Source organism: Aythya marila (assembly GCF_965140915.1).
Source record: "Aythya marila genome assembly, chromosome: 5".
Lineage (NCBI taxonomy): Eukaryota > Metazoa > Chordata > Aves > Anseriformes > Anatidae > Aythya > Aythya marila.
Window position 1 is genome coordinate 53,114,737 of NC_139046.1, and position 22,103 is coordinate 53,136,839.

General features: G+C 38.1%; 1 protein-coding gene across 1 annotated transcript; it reads left to right on the forward strand.

Annotated features, from left to right (window-relative positions):
• The first annotated feature begins 632 nt into the window (after nt 1-632).
• Nucleotides 633-21,080, forward strand: SPI1 (Spi-1 proto-oncogene). The gene is made up of 5 exons (XM_082760523.1): nt 633-979; nt 7,370-7,463; nt 14,516-14,703; nt 18,830-18,986; nt 19,662-21,080. Exons 1-5 carry the CDS (start codon nt 935-937, stop codon nt 19,976-19,978), a joined length of 801 nt encoding a protein of 266 aa, XP_082616649.1. The 5' UTR covers nt 633-934; the 3' UTR covers nt 19,979-21,080.
• The last annotated feature ends 1,023 nt before the right edge of the window (nt 21,081-22,103 follow it).

The following is a 22,103-nucleotide window of genomic DNA, read 5'->3' on the forward strand; positions in this document are numbered from 1 at the left end:
AAAGCCATTATTTGGGGCATGTAACACTTTCTCCTTTCTCCTACTTGTTCTCTCCTTGCAGTACCTAGAAAAAAAGAGAAATCACAAGAAACAAATAAGAGGACTCAGTATCTTTCACTGAATAATTTTGTTCTCTACCCAAATTTATGAAAAAAGTCTCATGGGCTCGGTTTCTATAAAACACTGGTTTTGTATAATATAAAAAAAAAAAAAAAAAAAAAAAGCAGTGTTTTGTAGAAACTTAAGACTGTACCTGGTACTGCCTACTTTTTTTTTTTTCTTTCATTCTAAGTTTTGTCACATAATTCCAACACAGAAATGTTATTAAAGCAAGGCTATGCCACTGCACTGTCCTCACAGAAGTTGCCAGGCTTTATGATCGTTAAACGGGAGAGCAGCATTATGGTTCCTCCACAGTGGGAAACACATAGGCTTCCCCAGCTCACTCTGTACCCATATGCTTGTTTATTGGTAGCAGGCACAGGCTCTGGGTTGCTGATTATACAGTAAGCACCTGCCCATGGCAGATCTGGCTCGGGGCAGACTTCCTGTTACAGTGCCGCAGCTCCCTGAAATGAGATTTATGCAAACTGGCTAAAAGCTGTGATGTCACAGCGCACTGATAGACCCAAGGGCTATCTCCCTTTTACAGACATTTGATAAAATCAGGAACTTCAAATACAACTCGGGAAGAAGTTCACCTCAGAACCTATTAGGGCAAACTATGAAAACTTGTTAGGGTCTTTCTCGTATCTTGAGATCCACCACTGCAAAGGGACTTCACGGAGTCCAAGGATCTCACTTCTGTTCTTTTTTTTCTTTTTGTTTTCTTTGTTGTTGTTTTTTATTTTGTTTGTTTCATGTGATTTTTCAAGTCAGTTATTCTGGATGTTTGAAAACTGAATTAAGAAAAATTCACTCAGAAGTTGGCTGAATGTTGCAAGCTTGCAAAATGGAAGGATTTCCCCTCATTCCCCCTGTGAGTATATGGGCTTTATTCCTAATATGGATCACTGGGCTCAGTAGCAAAAGACAGAGTAAACCAGATTTTATTATTTGAGAATATCCTCCTTTGGTCTGTATTTGTTATGCCAGGAAGTTGGGCTCTGGTCAATATATAAAGCTAGGGACGACGTTACAATGAATGGGAAATTAACATTTCCTCCCTATACTTGTATCTGATCTTGATCTCCATTTGTTTTCACAGATTAAATGTGTGGTAGTTTTGTATGGTATGTGTATAGCAAGTCAGTAATTTTTTTTCTTCAGCGCCAGCTTTGTGGTAAAAGGCCGAGTCTTCCTTCAGATTGTAATTTTTAATAATCTGAAGACTGACATAGTTTACATATTTAACTTTCTACCAATCTGTGAGAGAAATGTTGCTGAATACTGGTTTTACGTATCGCAAATTTTTGGACTGTGTGCTCTTTGTAATTATGGCATTTTAGTCTCTAGCTTCAGCTTCTTTTGAACTAAGTCTCTTGAATTACCACTTGCTCGAAAAAGCCATTGGTAAATGAGGGAAAAATCACACCGCTCTTAATTGGGTCTTTCAATATTTTCTGTTAGACACAAGTTCTTCTGTATGATTATGAGGCTGATTGCATCCTTTCTGTAACTCTGAGGTATTGTTACGCTACTCTTATGTATCCCATCATGAGTTCGGAGATAGTCTTTATGAAGAACGTAATGGCACTAACCTGTTGTTGAGAAGAAAAAAAAAAAGAAAAAAAAAAAAGAAATTTCTAAGCAAAATGGGTAAAAGAGGCCCTAACAAGATTTTATAAAGTCTGTAGAAGCTGAAGAGATGTCAGATAAGGTGTTTTATGTGGCTGATGACTTATAGTACTTGGTATATGTGTCCAGAAAAGAGAAAAAAAGACACTGCAGACCCAATAGTCCTTCTAACAAAATTCGTATCATGTTTTCTTTGTCCCATTCATGTCATGTTTTCATTGTCCCATCTACTGAAGGCTAAAGCCATGTTTCTTTATCTTCCCCTAAGAAAGATGGCCCTTTGAATTCTACTCCTGACTGGTATCCATACTGATTGAAAAAATACTTTTTCTTATTTTGGGGAGGTCCTTTATTCTAGCAGTTTATCAGTGGTGTCCCTGAAATCCACTATCTACCCAAAGCGAAGACCCTAAAATAACTTTTATTTATTTATTTATTTATTTGAACAAATCAAGTTGCCAGTGCATCTATTGTAAGTATGTCAGGATAGGAATCCAAAAAGAAATTGAGAAAATGAAAAAATAACACATCGATTTCTCAATATGTCACTTAGTGAGCTTAAAAAAATCCCCCCAAAACCACCCAAACCTTGTCCTCAACTACCCCAGAAACCAGCATCTCATTTTTATTATTATTATTGTAGATTTACTGTCCACACATTCACTCATAGCTAACTTTTCTTTTATTTCAGTATTGAATTCTCATGCAGAAAATGAATAAATGGAGTTAAACTCTAACAGTCTCGCACACATGCTAATTTGTGTTGCAGTTAATATTCAGGCTGAGCTGTGTTCAGGTGAATGATACAAGAGGCAGTGAAAATGTGATTACAACTTACAGGAACACTTGGCAGGGCAATTTGGATTTGATTGCTGTGATTAATACGTTCAAAAATCAATACTTTTGTGTTTCATGCTTTCGGAATCATTTTAAGCGCACTTTGAACACTGCCAGTTTGAACCCCACATGGCATCACTACAAATGTCTGTGCCTCTTGGGACTTTTTCTGAGGGGAGGCATTCAACAGGGCTTCCTGTGAAGCAACACTTCCCTCCTCTGCCCCTCCCCTTTCAGTTGAGGGTGGGTCAGTAACTGCCTTCCTCTCGACTTTGGTAGGAAATTCTTACCCCTCACTTGGAAAATGCTGCTTAAAGGGTTTAAGTACTGCATCTTTCTCCAAAGACTCTGAATCTTTGCATGGAAGAGTTCTGTAACGTGGGCCCCAGCCTTCCAATGCATGAGAGAATGTAGTTGTGCTACCGGGCAGAAAACTGATAAACCAAAAACATCTTTACATAAAGAGGGCCCCAGTTGTATATGAATCCCTAAGTAGCCACCTGTAGAAAGCACATCTCTGAAGGGAGGTTTGAGACCAAAAAAGTCCCTCAGAAGTGCTCTGTTCCATATAACTGCTTTAGCACAGCGATCCAGTGTGGCTGGCCCAATGAGGGAGTGTGTTAGGATTTTTACTCATCTTTTCTAAAATAGTTATGCTGTAAATTTTTCCCAAGGAAATATGGTTAATCCTGGCCTTAAAACTGGTCTCAGAAGCACATCATTGGAAACTGTGGAGTATTTCTGAATCACATGCCGGTGAATAGTTATGTCAGGATAACAAAAAAAGATCAGCATTCAGTGAATTTATGATCACCTAGAATCATCTGACAAGGTCCTGGTAAACAACAAGAATGTTCAGGTAGTTATTCAGTTGAGTCCCTTGTATCACTCGTAACTGATGCCAACCAAGCTTTCTCCAAGTAGTTTTGTGGCTTTTCCCTTGGTTTTCAGAGCAAAGAAGGAAGATGGAAGCAACTCTCCATTTACCAAAGTCTGTGACAGACAGAATACTTTTTGTTGACATCTTTCTTGATGCTGGACTATGGTCTTAGGTAACTCACTGCACTTCAGGGCATACAGGAAAGAAGATCAACTTCAGATCAACTAACAAAGCTTTCTCTCAGTATTTACAGGAAAACACTTGATAGAACAAATGCCCATTGAGATCAGTTAAAAATGAAATCATAAAATAAGCCATTCTTTGCCTTTTGTCTGGGCAAACAAAACAGTTCAGTGCCATGGCAGTACTGTTCGTAAGTAAGATGGTGAAATGTGTGGGTGGGTGGGTGGGGAGGTTCCAGAGAAGGACAGAATTAAGTGGTAATGATTGGTGCAAGAGGCACCAGCAGCACATGGCGAAACCTCTTCTTTCTAAATAGAGCAAAATGAGCTTTTAATAAATCTTAAAGAAAAAGAAAAAAAAGTTAGAGAGAGATTAAAACAGGTTCTTGGAAATAGTTTCTCGAATGAATAAAGGAAAGTATCGCACCTTCCCGTAAGATAAGGGTAATCAAGAAAAATATGATACACAACCTCAAATAACATTTAATATAAATCTTCCCATATTAGCTTCTGTACCCTCAAAGATCAGACACCAAGATGAAAAATGGTGCCACTCCAAGTCCTTTGTGGTGATGGATTGGTCCAGGTTGCATGAGTTAATACGGACAGACATACAAATAGTTATCCAATGGACCACTAAAAAATATATATATATTAAAAAAATCCAGGAAGAAAATTCCTACAATCCATAAGAAAGAATTTTTAAGTTCCAGACTTTCAACACAGAGTATATAAAACTGATCAGTGTAAAAGCAGACTGTTTTTAATATGCTGAGTATCTGCAACTCTCTCTGCAGTCAGCAAGATCTGTAAATATTAAGGACATCACCTTTTTAAGAGTCTAACTATTTAACACACCTTCCTTTGGCTCTGGTCATTGAATGCATCTGAACCTTTACATCTGGACTTGAAAAACTAGCTACTGATAGTTGAAATACTTCATTCTTAGCTCTCAGACTGTGAAAGACTATTGATTGTTACTGGGTATGTTGGACTGAAATGTAGGAGTTTGAGAAATCTTATGGAAAAAGATTAGGGAAATCTTAGGGAAGAAGATAGCTAAGGAAAAATGCAACTAGGCAAGTCAAGTGTTCTTTGCCATGCCTAAAATTCATACTATTTACCTATTTTTGGACTGTTGCTTGGCCTTCCTGCTAAGCTATGTCTTTGTAAACGTGTGACTGATAAAGCTTTTGTTATCAGCAGTGAAAATTTTATACCTAGCAATTTAAGCTTAAACAGACTGCACACTGATTTCTTTGGAAGTTTTTTTTTTTTTTTAATTTTGGCTAAATATCTATGAGTTACAACTTTTGATGAATCTAGATATTGGAAAATTTGCATACTTTCAGTTGGTTTCTCATATTTGAGTTGAAAGGAAACAAAGATTTTTCTTTCAAATGATATATATTTATATGACTTTTTTAACCTAGATTTCTCCCACAGTACGTTGTGTATTTTCTATTTGGATGTTGAGGTCTCTCTGTTCACAGAATATGATTGCTTTCCTCTGAGTTATGGCAAATTAACATTTCTGAATATGAAGGCTGATATAAAGGCAGAAACTTAATGCTGATATTCTTTAGACTGACACAATTTTAACAGAAAGTATATATTTATGGAAATGGAGGCATAGGGTGAATTAATTTACAAAGATAATGAAAACTAGAAATTCCTTTCAGAACTTCATCCCCCTGTTTTGTCTATGAAGAAAGCAAAACACAGTCTCATTACTTCTATTGGAATCATATTGATTTGGAGTGGGAGACTGGACCTATTACCTAGAGACCAGAAATAAAAGGAGTCTCTTCAATGTTATCCCCGCTGTGGATACAATTAAATCATGATTTACTCCCTTTACTTCAATTTTTCCTTACATTGTCTTTATTGTGGGCTATCATTTTCTCAAGATGTCCCCAAAACATCTATCTACCACTATAAATTATAGATTATATTGGAAGCTGACAAGTAAGCAATGGATTTGCTCACAAGGCTTTGAGCGTTCAATGGATCTGATGACCAGACAGGTTGTATTTTGGAAGTCATAATGTTTTAGGCAATCTTACCAGCACATTCTAATATGATACATTGATAAAGTACACAGCTGTCATTAGGAATCTAACAAGGTCCAAAGTACTGTCTAAAAGTATTTTCTATCCTTTTCTGTTCTAACATCTTAACCCTCCTGGAGCAACTCCCTATTTTTCTTGATCTGTTTTCCTCATAGAAATCATAGAAATCACATCCCTAGAAAATGGACAATTTTTTAATACAAAATTCCAGGAAAATGAAACAATGGAGTTAACTAGAAGAATTAAAGACCAAAAAAAAAAAAAAGAAAAAGAAAAAAAAAAAAAAGAGCTAATGAGAAATGGCAACTCTGATCTAATTTTCACCAGAAAGAAATCTTTTCCTTTTACCAGCTGCTTATCTCTGTCTGGATTTTAATGGCAGCTGCTGCCACAGGTTTCATTTTGTGAGCAATCTAAAGGAGCAAGAAAAAGAGAAGCTTGCCTGTGTTTTTGGCATGCTGTCACCATTGCCTAAGCTTACAAATGCTGGTGAATATATGAAGGAATAAACATATGCACATATATGTCTATCATGTGAGTTACCATATTGTTTTTAATTTGTCCTTTTCTTTAAAGTTAGTTATGCTAAAGACATTAACAGGAGAAAAAATGTTCTATTAGTACCTTGCAGAAATAGTCTCCTTTCAGAGCAAATAGCAAGAAGTTTTTTTTGAGTTCTACATTGCTGATGACATCACAGAACATTTTTCAAAGTGGATGAAATGATTGTAGTGAACTTAACTTGCTCTAATTCTTCATTCTGGAAAAAAAAAAAAAAAGAAAGAAAGAAAAAAAGTACATGTTAGATGAAGCAAAAGAATTGTGCACAAATAACAGACCACCTTTACTGAAACAACAGAAGAAGTTAAATAGTGTTCACATTGGACTACTCAGAGTGGTGAGGAAGACAAGCAGGGAAGTTGCCCTACGTCACCTGTTAGAGAACTTGAATTCTGCACTGAAGTGTCTAATAGGTCACAACTCCATGTATACCCCACATTTAGACTTTCTGAGTCTTCTCTGTGCATAACAAACAGCCCTAAACAAATGATTTGAACCAGCAAATGTTTAGACCCAATCTTGGACAAAAACTGAGAAAGAAAACATTTTCATTTTCCTCTGTTGACATTGTTACCGTCCTACAAATTGTCACCATTTAGTGTCACCTCCTAGAAACGCTCCGAGTAAGATGCTTAGGCAAGTCAAGTTTCTGCTTTCTCTGTTGTGTACAAGACGAAAAAGAATAAATGTCTGTCACTACCAAATTAAAGTTTTCTCTTCTGTGCTGTGCTTGTGTAGTGGTATTTTGGCTCAGGCCTCATGTCCCAGATAGCTGGACAGAAGGTTGGAAGGTGGGATATCAAGAACTTATAAAATGCCACAGGACAAATTCTGTTACACAGACAGCAGAAAGCTCTTACTGGCTGTAAAGAGATGGATTTCTCTCCCTTTTTATTATTATTATTTTTTATTTTTTTTTGCAAAACAGTGTTTGGTGTTGAACATTTTATTTCTGCTGGTTCAATAAGAACTTGAAGCCTCCCCTTCTTTCTCTAGGCAATATAAAACGTGTTGGCATCTCCTCTTCACTAACTGATATGAATAATTTTGAATGGATTTGTCTAAGCTAACAGTTCTAAACATTTCTCTTCTCATTACAGCCCTCTGAAGATATGGTACCCTATGAGTCAGACCTCTACCGACAGCCCCATGACTATTACCAGTATCTCAACAGTGATGGAGAGAGTCATGGTGGTAAGTTAAAAAATATCTCCTTGGAGCATAAAGTCTCATGGTAGACCACAGGAAAAAGATTTTAGGACATTCAGGAAAAGAACAAATATGCTGCTGTGATCTACAGTGTACAGGCACATACTTTGAGATCAGAAACCAACAACAATCTATTCTGCTTAATGGCACTGTTCCAATCCAGCAGCTGCAACACAGATTTCTCTGAAAGAGAATTTTAGAAAACACTGAATGATGTAAGGAGCTTCCAGGACACTCAGTGTATTACCAGGAACGTGGGACCTCATGATCTCTTTCCTTCTTTATCTTCACTGTGTTTTAACTTTCCTCTACAGATCAAAACCACTCTGCTTGTTTCAGAAATCTCCAAGGACATGAAGTTGCAATACTGTACTTCTCTTCTTGCATTCCTGTCTCCAATTCCTGTTTGACTTAGGTCCTAAATACTCTGTTAGTGCCTTCATTTTAATTCTGTTTTTCTGGCATTTGGCTTTGTTCAACTCCATGTATTTCTCTCTTTCTTTTGATCTCTTTTGCATGCTGCCACACATAGCTGAAACTTTCACTCTTCCTCCAGTACACACAAGTACTTCCTCTCTCTAAATCTACGTAAAACTTCCTTGTAGCTGTTTGTACATAAATCTAGCTTAAAGTAAAATAAATTATTGTTAACATTATACATGTGATTTAAAGGTTTGGTGTCTTCTATATTTTTACATCTTGTGGGGACTGGGCTCTAAATCAGTGTAGAAGGGATAGTCCAGCCCTGTGAATTTTGTCTCCTGTGCAAAACAATGGTCCAGCAACACCACCCTGGAAATATCAGGGTCAATATTGACTCAAGAAGGAAAAGCACCGTTCTACTGTATCACTTGTGGCAGTCCCTTCAGATCCTGGAGTTTCCCTAAAAGACTCCTATTGATATAGCAACTAGACCCATCACTACTCAATTTAAGACATCTAACAGCTTCACAGCATAGCACTGTTTTATCTGTGGCAACAGAAACTACCTGAAGGGACAGCAAGTTACAGAATAGGATTGTTCTGGGCATTTACCTGGAAAAGATTCCTACCTAAATTTGTTCAGTACAAAACACCAATGATATTCTTAAGGCCTGGAAACAAAGAACCGATTCATTTTTTATAAGTTATCTCATGGCCTTTGTCAAGTCACATTAATCAAACCCAGCAAATTCCACATGGAAATTCAGGGTTTTTACAATACAAACTGTACCTGTTTACACACCCATAAAATGAGGATAAAATTTATTATCTCAAAAGGCAATTGTGACCATTAAACAATAAATACAAAGGATGTCATGTAGGAAAAAGCACTGGGAAAGAACTTTTCTGTCATTAAATCTAGGTTACCTCAAGCAACAACACCCCTTTATCTTTCATAAACTTATCATCTCACCTGTTTTACTGCCCATTTTTCTGTTGGAAGGCTGTGTCTAAGCTACAGTGTTCAGCTCATTAGAATGTTTTTACTCATCATAATGAACACTACTATAACTCCAAGTCATCTATATGCATTATGGCCTATGTAGTACCAGTACTTGTCCAAAAGACTCCAAAAAAAAATGTTTAATGTTTTATCTCCTACAGTAAGTGGTTATGCAAGAGGCAACTTAATCCCAGCCTAAATATTTCAATCAATTTTTTATTTATGAAAGTGCCTGCAATGTAGTTGCTTATGTCCAAATATCTAATGTGCTCTATCCTCTCCTGAATTGCTCACAATCTAAGACAACAATGAGCAACCACAGCATACAGAGGGGAGTGAAACACACAAATTATCTCATTTTTCTTCTTTTCTATAAACATTGACAAACCCAACTATAGCTTTTTTTTTTTTTTTCTTTTAACATGACAAAAGTAGTAGGTCTTGAGAAAAGCCATACAGAAGTGCTGAAGTGCTGGAAAGGGATATTACAAATTACTAAATGTTCAGAATAGTGAGGATAAAAGTGTAATGATTAACAAACGATGGGGAAAATTAATAAATAAGGTGCTGCAGTGATAGTGTTGAAGTGAAAGAGGTGAGAACGTGATTAGGTAAGAAAAAGAAAGAAATAAATAAGACAGAATTGAGGAAAGAGTGTTCAGGTTGGGATACAGTGAGATTATTGGGAATATTTAAAATATAATTTTGCAGGTCTACTCAGTAACACTGTGAACCTCCAATAAAAACTACCAGATAAAACAAATAGATACTACAAGACAGAGTAATTCTTCTGACTGTGCAGATATGTGACTGCTAAAGAAACAAAGTCTTGCTCAAGACTCAGACTACCTTTCTCTCACTGTTAGCAAATAAATTTTGTGAAAGAGGTAGGGCAATAGGTTAATCTGTAGATCTATGCTACACACATTACTGTCACTTTTCTAGAAGATAATGCTGAAGACAACCCTTACGCCTTGTTTACTTGAGTTGGCAGCAAAGCGCACACAACACTAGTTTAGTATGTAGGAGATCATAGCCAGTAAGTCAACACTAAATCAGACACACAACAATACACCATAGAAAATCCCTATGTTCAATCACATCATGCATTGTTTACATTTATTTTACATAATGCAGTTTAATTATTTTGTAAATGCTGTAATAAACACAGGGACAGTCATACAAGGCAGAAACTACTTTGAGTGATTACGATTAGTCCATCACCCTACCCTGAGCTTGTAGGCTAGTAAGTCTGTGAATGTAAGTATTTTGTAACACTACTGCAATCTTAGTAATTACAAAATTCAAAAATTCAACTGCAGTTTTGTCTCTAAGTTCACTAAACATCATTGGTTAAATAAAAATATTTTTTTGTATGAAACTGAATGTAGACCACTGCTCATTTCGCTGCTAGCCTCATGGAACTTACCAGATTTTGTAGGCTGGGATTTTATTTTCTTCCCACCTCCTGAAGTAATATGCTAATTTAAGAAACTCTGCTTTGAGATTTTTTTAGGATTTTAGCCCATGTAGCAGTGGAGGAAAGTCCAAACATGTGAACCTTAGTCGGAAATAATATAAGGCAAATAGAAAGAATTCCAGACTTCATTAAAAAAATCCCCTCACTTTGAAGCCATTCTCGTGACGTGCTGGGGCCTGACTCATGGATTTTCAAACATTTAGCATTATTAAAACCATTAAGTTTGTTAATTTGTAAAGTGAGAGCTAATGTGATTCTGTTGTCATTAGAGATTATCCTGCTGCATTGCCACGGCATTTCACTCAACAGAGGGCGGTTCTGCAGGGAGTCAAGACACGCATTTTTCAGTGTCCTTCAATGTTTTTCTCATTTCCTCTGCTGCTTTTTTTTTTTTTTCTTGGCTTGTTTTTTTCAGATGAGTGAAACACAGTGAGAACATTTAAACTGTACATTGTGGTGATGTGTAAGAAACACTCTCCTAGCTCAAAATGAGTTGGAGTATCTCTGCGGCATAGAGCAGAACTGGCTGCTCAGAGACACTGATACTGCTCAGAGCTCGCAAGCAGAGCCATGTCAACAGAGTCGTCATCTTAGATCGGGCACAGGGCTGTGCTGACAGAGCTCTCGTGCTTCCGGTTCGAGAGCTGGCTCATGAATTTCTGCGAGGTTTTGCACTGCATGATGCAGATTTGGCCTGTTACTCCACTTTATTATAAATACTTTTCCCAAGCCTACTTCACCTTCTAGCTCCTGGTCCTGATGTTATTCATCTATTCAAATAGGAGCAATGCGATTTACATTGGGCACAGGATAACCCAGAAAGTTCAGTTCTGTTTCTTACTCGTAGAGCGCGAATCTACCTCCACAGCGAATATCAGCACAATGCCTTTAGGTCCAGTATTGCTTCCCAACATGGGAGGGAGTTTAGAACTCATGACTGTCCTTCCTCTAACCTTTCATTACATACAACACCAAAACAAACATGATCTCCATGTCTCTATAAGTGAGAATTTTTTTCACATCCTCTTTCACTTCACATGAAATTTCTCATAATGACTCCATTGTATACCTATAGCTTGGTTTTTAATGACATTTTCCTTGACCCAAAGAATAGACACTTTCCATTTCTAGAATCTTTCTCTCCTTTCTTTTTTCTTTGCTCCACCTTTATGTTTTTGTGAAAAGATCAGAATTACTGTGCATTGCTAACGTAACAGTAACAAGAACACAGAAGGAAATAGCTGCAGTGCAGCTGATATCTCTAATACCTGCAGATACTGATATCTAGAATTATTTAATCTTTTAATGTGCAATAACTTAGCCAAGAAGGGTAACTGCAAAGGACTCTGTGGACACAGAATTTGGAATTTCATTTTCAGTGCAACTAAAACAATTTTTTTTTCCTAAGTATCACTGTGAAACTATCGATAACTAAAACAGAAATAAGGACTTTTGTCCAGTCACAATTTTGGGCACAAATTTGTGTTGAAGTAGTTTCTGACTTGGTAACTTATTAGTATTATGTGCTCACTGTAAGTCCTCAAATGTGTTATTCATAGTAGTGCTTTTATAGCAGGACATAATTCAATAAAAATTATTTCAATAACGAGTAGGCTTAATGTTACATAGTGTTTAACACAAGTATGCATAAACACTGTTATACAGGTTAATTTATTTGCCATGAAAGTATAAGATAACAGTTCTGGAGGCAGCAGAAACCTTATTATAGGCTCCAATAGACTAAAAGTTATTTTGAAGTACAAAAACATCACTGCTGATAAAGGCATTTAAGAAGAATCAGAAAGGTACCACTTGGAGTTTGCACAGATACTCAGGGCTATGCATGTTGGAAATGTACTGTCTTGACTCCTGACCACCACAGCTACTCCTAGTAAGCCACTCCACACCTGAAGACCTACTGTTGACAGCCTCAGAGAGTTTTGCCTGGGCTTTGCCATCCTCATGATTACACACTGATCTCATTTGCTGTATTAGATCATCAAAGACAAGAGGTCTTCGACAGATATGTTCACATCTGACAGAGGACCTTCTGCACAAGGAGTAAAGCAAGGTTATTCTAAGGAACAGGAGTGTAGATTACTCCTGTGGTGTATTCTCAACAATTTATTATATGGGTTACCAGAGATATATCGGGCCTCCATGGTTGGCTCTAAGTAGAGAATCTTCAGTAATTTAGCCCAGTAAAAACGTGAGTTAGGCTGTATCTGTCTTCCAACTAAACAAGTAAGTTTCAGAGTTACTTGTCTGTAAAAAGTGCCCAAAGCCTCATACCAGGAGGATAACCTGTGATAACTTGTGCAGTCAGTGAGTGAAACACAGTGGGAACATTTAAACTGTACATTGTGGTGATGTATTTGATATATTTCTATATATTTCTACATATACGTTTCTACAGGCCTGAGCCATAAAGGTCTACAAGGGCTTACAGCTTCCCAAGTACAAGTATGTTGTAATGATATATGTACAAGTACAAGTATGTTGTAATGTTGTAAATGCAGATATGTAATAAACATATCACCAGGTTCCCTCCGAAGGAAGTCACATTCAAAGTCACTATCCTGGTTTTCAAATCCTCAGTGACACTACACCTAATTGCTTGAAACATAAGTGAGGGAGGATGAGGAGATAGAAGCTGAGAGAAAGAACAAAACCGGTACTGAGGAAATAATATTCTCAGGACATTAGATAATGTCATACACAATAGCATCATATTGCAGAATGAGACAATTGCTCCTCTCTATTCCTTCAGTACAACTACCCTTGGAACAATATGTTCAGCTCTGTCCCTCATATTATCAGAACAACAGCTGGGAGGGAGCTTAGAGGAGTGCACAAGCATGATTAGGGGGCTGAATATACTGATTTATGTTGAAAGATTGAGAGCTAAATACATGCAGCTGGGCTAAGTGATAATTAGGAATAGATTGTAAGTGTACATGGTAACAACCTGAAAATAATGAAGGGTAGGAAAGAAATTATTTATAATAACACAAAGAAAGATAACTTGGAATAGTGAGATATAAATTAGAAATGTTACACTGAATCATCAAGACATTTTTGCTGAGAAATTAAAGTACAGAGGGCTAGTTCCAAACTCAGTCAGAGCAGAGGACGTGATGTTGACTTTGATTTTAAAAAAAGAGCACAAACAAATACGTGCAAAATTGTAAATACGTGCAGCTACAGTATTTGAGGCAGAAATAGAGTTTGCAATGCTTCAAATTCCCTCTAGCAGATTTTAAATTCTGAGCAGCAAATTTGAACATTTTGAAAATTTTGGAGAGGCTTATATTGAGCAACAATCTCAAACTGAAAACTGTATAGAATTTAATCTAATCATAACAGTTAATAAATCAAGTAGCAGTATATTCATTATCTGAGTACTTTTTAAATTTTTGAAAAAGAAATTGTCACAGAAATTTCTAGCTTAATAGAGAGATTAAAAACCTAGAGAAAGGGGCTACGTTAGAATGTGCTTCATCAATTAGAATTCAATTAGAATTGCACAATACTGTACACAAAACTGTTTATTCTTTTATTCTCTGGTATTGCTACTGAAAAATATGGTGCATACCAACACAGAATTACAGGAGATAAGTCCCATGCTTTTTCTGTAGCATTCCTGAAATTTTGCTAGCAGATGAAAATAAAGGTTGAAGATTAGTGTAGAATGATATTCAGATCATCTTTATCAGCTCATTTCCATACCATGAAGAAAACTGTAATGAGAATCCAACAATGTGTAAATCAGTATAATTTGTTGCCTCGAGAATGAAAATTTAAGATTGTTAGAGCCTCTTCTTGAGAAAGGTGCCAGCATTAATGTCTTTTTCATGTTCTGCTATATTATCATTGAAATCCATCACTCCACCTAGGAGCATTGTCCTAATTAAAGTGGCCTGAGCATTACTTTCCAACCACAGGCACCTAGGAGATTAGGAAGAGAAACATCACAGGAATCTATATAGATTGTCACCAGAGACAGACAGGTCTACAGGGATGGCATGGAGTGGGCAGAAGGGACAGCGGTGGGAGTAGGGACAAGTGAAAGACAGGTAAATGCTATGTTTCTTACTTTTGTAATGACAGACAAGCTGCTGTTTTCTTTAGATCATTACTGGGAATATCATCCACACCACATGCACAGTGAGTTTGAGACCTTTGGAGACAACCACTTCACAGAACTGCAGAGTGTACAGCCTCCCCAGCTGCAGCAGCTCTACAGGCACATGGAGATTGAACAAATGCATGTCTTGGATTCTGCAATCCCAACTACACATATTGGACTCAACCATCAGGTACGGTTACCAACCCTTACGCAGAATTTAGATGATAGTTAAGGGCAAGGAAAAGAATGTGTCAGGGAATGCATACAAGAGATTGCTGAAACAAATTACGTGAATTTTTGCTGTCCAACATTTGATATAAGACTCTTCATTCTCAGCACAAATGTGGTTTAAGCCTTCTTTCTATCTGGATGATGAGAAGCCATGTTCCTCAAACAGTGCATAAAAAGATAGTTTCAAAATTGTGTTTAATTTGGAATGAAAATCAACTGTTTTGACATCCTGCAGAGGAACTGGGCCTCAGAAGCTGTGCACTGCCATAGCAAAGGTGTCCATGCCTCCTGGGAAACATTCCAAGCCCCACTGTGGTAGGAATATTTTAAAAATTTCGAAGCATCCCTGGCAATTTTACCTGACCTGTGCAAAAAATAATAACAAAGAAAAGTCATTGGTGACATTACCACGGTGAAACACAATAAGGCCAACCTACTCGTGTTTTTATCTGAAGGAAGCTAAATCATGACCTGAAGCACAGTATCTTGTCTCTTCTCTGATTTTACAAAAAGACAGTCATCTGCCCATGAATAAAAATCATTCAAATGTGCAGCAGTCACCAAAGTGCCAGTGAACAATCACTAAAGCTGAAATTATAAGGAGTTCCAGGGTCCTGCCAAGACGCTAGAACAAAGCGAGCATTGAGATCCTACAGACTATGCTCCATGTCATTACTGGGAGCAATCAGAAAGCTGGGATATTTTGTGTCAAGGAGTTTCCCAGGGCAGGCAAGATACAGATAACATGCTGAATACAAGACAGAGCGGGAATGAGATCAGAGACAGAATTGTTTGCTGATTACCCTGCTGTGTATAATGGTGCCATTGCTAAGATTTTGTGAGAAAAACGGCACGTATGTAATAGTTATGTTAGGTTTCTTGTTCAAAGCAAACTGAAATAGTACGCAAGTACTGTATTAATTAAAAAACAAGGGGAAAAAAAGAGTGATTAAGTTAACACTATCAACAGGAAACTGACTTACTGCAAGCCATCAAACTTCTTACCTACAACTCAAAAAAAAAAAATAAATCAGGAATAGAATATAAGATGTAGTTACAAACAAAGAATTAGGAACAGAAAGTTACAAATATAAAAAAAACGCTTTATGGAACAGAAGCCTGTGGGAAGCTTCAAGTCGTTTCAGTTGCTCAGTGTAACTGCTAACACATAACAACCAACTGTGACACCCAACCAAAGGCAAAGAAGAAAAGTTAGGTCTGTTTTGAGTGTCTTTGGAAGCACCACCAAAAATCATTTTCATCTTTCATTTCCATCTTTCATTTCAGGAGTACAGGCACAGAATTAATTGTGTTGCAACTTTCAATAGAGTGTTGTGTTCTGTTTCCCCCACCCCATGCTAAGCTGCAGGAGATAGTCACCATTACCCTCCTCTTCCTTACCAGCTGGGGATCTTTTTTTTTTTTTTTTAATTTAACCTACTGTAGCTCATGCAAGTGGTATTCAGCATGCCCTGAGGTTCAGACTCTGGTGTGTCTCAGCCGCAGTCCTAGGCAGCACATACTATTATTCAAGGCATTTCCACGGAAAGAGAAGCAGGAAGCAAAGTTTATTCCTCAGCTGAATTTGCCAGTTACTAACTGCACCCATGGCTGTCGTGCAATGTCATAGTTACAGTTTGCAAATAAAGGAGGAACACGAAAAGATACTTCTCCGATTTTCTGTTGATACCACATTATTTTGTGAAATCAAATTCAAAGCTCAAACTACTCTCGGACAACGGGACCTACAAACAGGTGGTCTCCTCAAGTACTAAATGAAGAAAAGGAAAGGCTGGAAAATTGTGAAGAGTTTTAGAAAGAGGAGAACCACAAGTGGATGCCACAGGCCGTGAGACAACACCAGAATATGGAAAGCAGCTAGCGGTTTAAGTTTTCTCTCTCTGAGTTGTATTAATGAGCTGTTTTCTTCAAACGCACTAGTGGGACCTCTTTAACTCTATATATTGACCTACATTGAGTTTCAGGTGTGTGTGTAAGCAAAAATACAGTGAATAGGGAAAGGAGGGGTGGTGCAGGGGAAGCTTAGGATAGTTCTCAGGTTAGTCTGAGCAACCTCCTTTGCTTTAGACCCTGTTCCTCCTGCCCAGCATGTTCCCACCTTCCCCCTCCAGCCCCTGAGGAACTCACTCCCACTGCTCAACACACTCTAGCTTTCCGAAGCTTTTGCCTTTCCAGGTGCACCAAGTGTTTTTCCTCCCCTATAAGACACAGTTCCACCTTGTCATTCCCCTTCCCCCATGATGCTCTCTCCCTCCCCTCCCACCCCAGAGGCCGCAGCTTTCTTAACTGTAAAAAAGCTAAAGGTGACTCTGTGGTGAGGGCTGAAGTTTCGCTCTTGGGGATGTGACAGGAAGCTTACACACACTCTTACCCAATCCTGGCCTTCCTGCCACGCTTGGCTCCAGCCAATCTGCCAACTCACTAACCGCCAGCTGCTGCACCCCAAAACCAGCGCTCGGCACGCTCCTTATTGGGACATTTTCAACTGGTGCAAAACTCATCTGAAAAGCACCACTCGGCCAAGCCTGACACGGGGTGGGTGGTGTGAGTCACGCACTGAACGCCCACTCCCTGCTTCAGTGCCCGAGCTGGTACAAAGGGAATCACGCTCAAAATGCCCGGTTTGGTGGAAGGAATGAAAAGCAACTCAAAAGGAGCTCACCTTTTGTAATCTGGCTCATTTCATGAGAAACACATTTTATTTTCTGCTGAATTTGGGGCATTTTTAAAACTTTTTTTTAAAATGTAGAAATTGAGTTCTTAATCCACACCCATCAGACTGATTTATTTCTCCTTCAGTAAGGAGCTGCAATAATTCTTGGCAACTGGTTTCGAACCCTAGCAAACTAGACAGCAACTGAGAATTTGCAGAGCTGAGGTATATTCCATACTGCTTGTGGCAAGACCTTTATATAAGGGCAAGGGAATTCAGCACAGAAAACAGCTTGCCAGCTTTGCAGATGAGAAATCCCCATCGATGAGGAATTTTCAGATAACCACGTAGGAAAAGAGAACATGATCCGATATGATATATCCCTAGCAGTAAGGCTATTCCTCTCTTCAAGGGGGAAATTCAGGACGAGAAGCTGACAAACCTGTGTAACCCTGGCCCCAGAGATGGATGCAGTCCTGCAGCGATGCAGTGTTGTCAGAAGGTACCATGTCTGAGAAAGGAAGAGAACAACAGAGCCAAAGGCAGTCAACGTGGCTATGCCAAGACAAAACTGATCAGATCTGCGAAATCTAAAAGCATGGTTCCAGAAAGGCCACGTTAGAAAAAAAGTTCCTTTCAAAAGCAGTTTTATACTAGGGATAAGCAGCACAGATCAGGAACTCATTAGGAAGAATGTTATCTTGGTTTATAACCACTACATAGAAGGAACACTGCGATGTTTCGAAAGCAGTTGAAGTATTTTCAAAGCAATTAGTACCAACAAAGCATTTTCTATACAGAAGGCTTGAGTATAAAACCTGGTTTTTGAAAAATGTTCTCATAATTATCAATGTATTAGGCAGTGGCATCTGTTATATGAATATATCTTCAACCAAAAAACAAAACAACAACAAAAAACACACAACACAGTAGGTTCTTAGCCTGTTAGGAAACCTGGTAGTGTGTGTGTCTTCTTCCACCTTCTTAAGTAGGGTTCTCCCACTTAAGCAACACAGCTTTCTCTACCCCCAGCAAGAAGAAATGTGTCTAAATTAGAAAGAGAAGGTTACTGAACTGGGGAGATATGGGAGAAGGGGGACAGGATCACTTACATAGGATATAACCTATGGGAAAGTTCTAACTTTCACAATTTTGTTCCTCCTTCCCTCTTGTAAATACTTATTTGAGATGCATCTTTGCACATGTATAAGTGTTGACTGTTATGTGTTTTTTTTAGCTGCATAGTATTTATTTTAAATGTCAATGACTAAGCCACTCACTCTAAACAATCTTATATATCTTTTGCTTTCCCACCCTTCCTCTGCACCTCTCTCCATGATATCTCCTTTTTTCTCTTGATGTCCCACTCTCTATCACTACTTCCTCCCTCTGCTATTCTTTTCTCCCAAAGGTTTCCTATTTGCCCCGCATGTGCCTACAGTACTCCTCTCCACCGCAGCCCAGTTCTGATGAGGAGGACATAGAGAGGCAGAGCCCCCCACTGGAGGTGTCAGATGGGGAGACCGATGGTGTGGACCCTGGGCCTGGAATTATGCATGGTGAAACAGGTCAGTGAAAACAGAGGGACTTTCCTGTGCTGTGTGCTGAGCAGCTGTTACATTACCATGACAATAAGGAATCAACTAGTAGAACTGCCGTGCTAGTATTTTATCCCACTGCCAAAGCTTCACTTTCCCTGACTCCTTGCACTCTCCTGTCTTCTGAAACTTTGGTGACCATAACCGTGTCTGTATCTCAAATACCGTTTCTTCTTGTACTCCTACTTTCTACTGCCCTGCTTATTCAGGCTTCTTCACAGCTTTTGACATTTCTATTCTCACTTCCATTAGCAGATGGGAAAAACAAGGCAAGAAGCTCAAGGAACTGATTTTAAAAAATGCTGAGCTGTGTTTGCTCAGTACCTAAAAGTTTGGTTGTGTAACCTGCCCAAATTAGCTTCAGATTGGTTTCAAATTAACAATGTTTTTAATTATCTTCAAGTTAGAAAATTAATTTCAAAATTAATTTGAAATTCCTTATTCTCATTTTTTAATTCTTGGAACAGCAATCCATGTTACGTCCTCACGGGATAACTCTTTTTCTTGCCATAAAGGCTGCAAATTGAAGAAGCTATGTGACTGACAAGCTAGCTGAAATGGTTATATGAACTATATAATTTCTGTTTCATCAAGGACTACACAATAATACTAATGCTCCACTGCTTTTCTTCATTTTTCACACAGGCAGCAAGAAAAAGATACGTCTGTATCAGTTCCTTCTGGACCTTCTTCGCAGCGGAGACATGAAGGACAGCATCTGGTGGGTGGACAAGGAAAAAGGTACTTTCCAGTTCTCCTCCAAACACAAAGAAGCATTGGCGCACCGCTGGGGCATCCAGAAAGGCAATCGCAAGAAAATGACTTACCAGAAGATGGCACGGGCTTTGAGAAACTACGGCAAGACAGGGGAGGTCAAGAAGGTCAAGAAGAAGCTGACCTACCAGTTTAGTGGAGAGGTGATGGGAAGGGGGGTCACTGATAGGAAGCATTATCCTCATTGAGGCCATGGGACCCTAAGCAAGAAAAATATTAAGACCTCCAGGCTGGATACCAGCAGAGTAGATGGACGCATCTTTCTCTTTGCTTCCTGTGCCCCCTTCTCTGCCTTTAAAGGGCCTTTGCCGTCAGATGTTTCTGGTACGAATTCCCTTCTTCAGCATCTGAGAATCCTAAACGTGACAGAATTCTTTGCTTCCATCCTCCAAGTTGGACAGAGTTGGGAAATTTAAACAATGTACAAATACGTTATTGTCAGGAAAGATTTTTTGATTGTATTGTAACTAAAGAATACAGCTGATGAAGTTTTGCCTTCAAAGGTGGTGCTGTGTCATTCACAGTGACACTGCATTAGCTTACAGCTTTGAAACTAGCATTAATACAGGCTCTGCCGCAGCTCTCAAGGCTAGAGAGAAGTTTGCAGATCTTGGAATGATACTCATTCTTTTAAATAGTAATAACATGTACATATTTAATAAAATTTGATATAATGAAGTCCTAGTGTTTGCATAATAAATGATTACTTCACAAACAAATCTCACGTGCATTCAATTATGCAGATATAGCTCGCCTGTGGTATTTGAACAAAAGGCACGCTGGGCTACAGGGCTTTATCCATCTGTCCCTACTTTTACTTAGAAACATATCAATGCTGTCAAACTAAGTAACTGAGATACTCGGTGAAATACATTACTGTGAAGAGGCTATAGTAATAAAGTCAATTTTAAAATATATTTATATATCATCATTATTTTTTCCTGTGCCAAAGAAGCCCTGCCAATTGAATAACTTCTATCGCTTATCCCAAGAGTGCCACTTATAGCTCTATCCGGTGCAGAACATAACAATTAACCATGTTCTTCTGTGGTTTCACTCATTTTCCTGCTCCTGTTCTTTCCTGTTGCTTGCTTACCCCACAGTGGTATCTTGATTTTAGCTTATGAACCTTCCTGGGAAATAAGTTGCCTTTAATCATGTTTTTGCAGAATTCTATTTCAACAGGTTTTTAAGCTTTTAATTGTGGAATTTAGTCCCTACTGTAAAACAATAGTAACTAATAACAACTGCATTGTAAAAATTACACTCAAAATGCAAAATAAAAGAGAATTCAACACCTGAGATACAATGGTAAAGTTACCCCATGCAATGGTAAAATTACCCCCATACCACAGGGTAAAGTTACCCCATGAAAACACTTAAGAAAACCTACATCAACCAACACTGAGAAAATCAGCATTTTAGCATTTATCATTAGTTAACATATCTTGACTGTGGTTAAGCACTCAGAAATCAGGAGATGTCATAAAGACTGAAATGAATGAAGCATTCTTTTGCCATTTCTACAACTATATTATAATAGTTTAGTTACACAGTTACAGTACTTCAAACAAAGCTACAAAATATTCACCCCAACTCCAGTACATACCTGAAGTATTGGAAAAATAATTCATGAGTTATTTATACTCAGAATCGCTGCATATATTTATAGCCTGTGACCATCACCAATAGAAAAAATGTATTTTGGGATGATATAACAAAAAACAGTAAACTAGGTGGGAGAAGTTAAATTCCGAAATAGATGAAGTGAAAAGAGAAAGGTCTAAAATAAAGAGGAGGGTTTTTTTTAACAATGTTAAGCAGCTGCAGAACTTGCAAAACACAACAATTTGGAAGACTCAACTGAAATTGGAGCTTTTCAGAACTTGCTCCTCGTTGAAACCAGAAATAGTTGAAAGTGATGAACTTCTTACAGACCTGAGTTGGGTAAGTTATACCTAAGCGTGGTCACTTTTATCTACACTAACAGTCTCATTGTGGAAATGAAAAGTCTGGTGACATCACTGGGCTACAGTGAATCTTTGCAGCCAAAGAGAAAGACGCTCTTGCTTTAAAAAGTTCGTGGTGCAGCACTTCCCAAATCTTGTTCCCAGTTCATGAACACAATAAATATATCAGTCAGTGCCAGAGATCAACTGGGGGTGAAAAGCAAGTAATGGCTTCAAGGACTATCACTATCAAAGGCAATAATAATAGAAAATTTATTTCCATTTTACAAAAAATCTTGAAGCCTAACTTTTCGTTACTGTTCTTTAGAGTCATGTATGTTCTCCTAGTCAAGTATTTTATATT

Excerpts from the sequence above, each read along its gene's own strand:
- SPI1 (XM_082760523.1), top strand. The coding sequence starts at position 935 with ATGTTGCAAGCTTGCAAAATGGAAGGATTTCCCCTCATTCCCCCT. Across the intron at positions 14,704-18,829 it reads ATATTGGACTCAACCATCAG|GTTTCCTATTTGCCCCGCAT; the intron begins GTACGGTTACCA and ends TTTCTCCCAAAG. Across the intron at positions 18,987-19,661 it reads AATTATGCATGGTGAAACAG|GCAGCAAGAAAAAGATACGT; the intron begins GTCAGTGAAAAC and ends TTTTTCACACAG.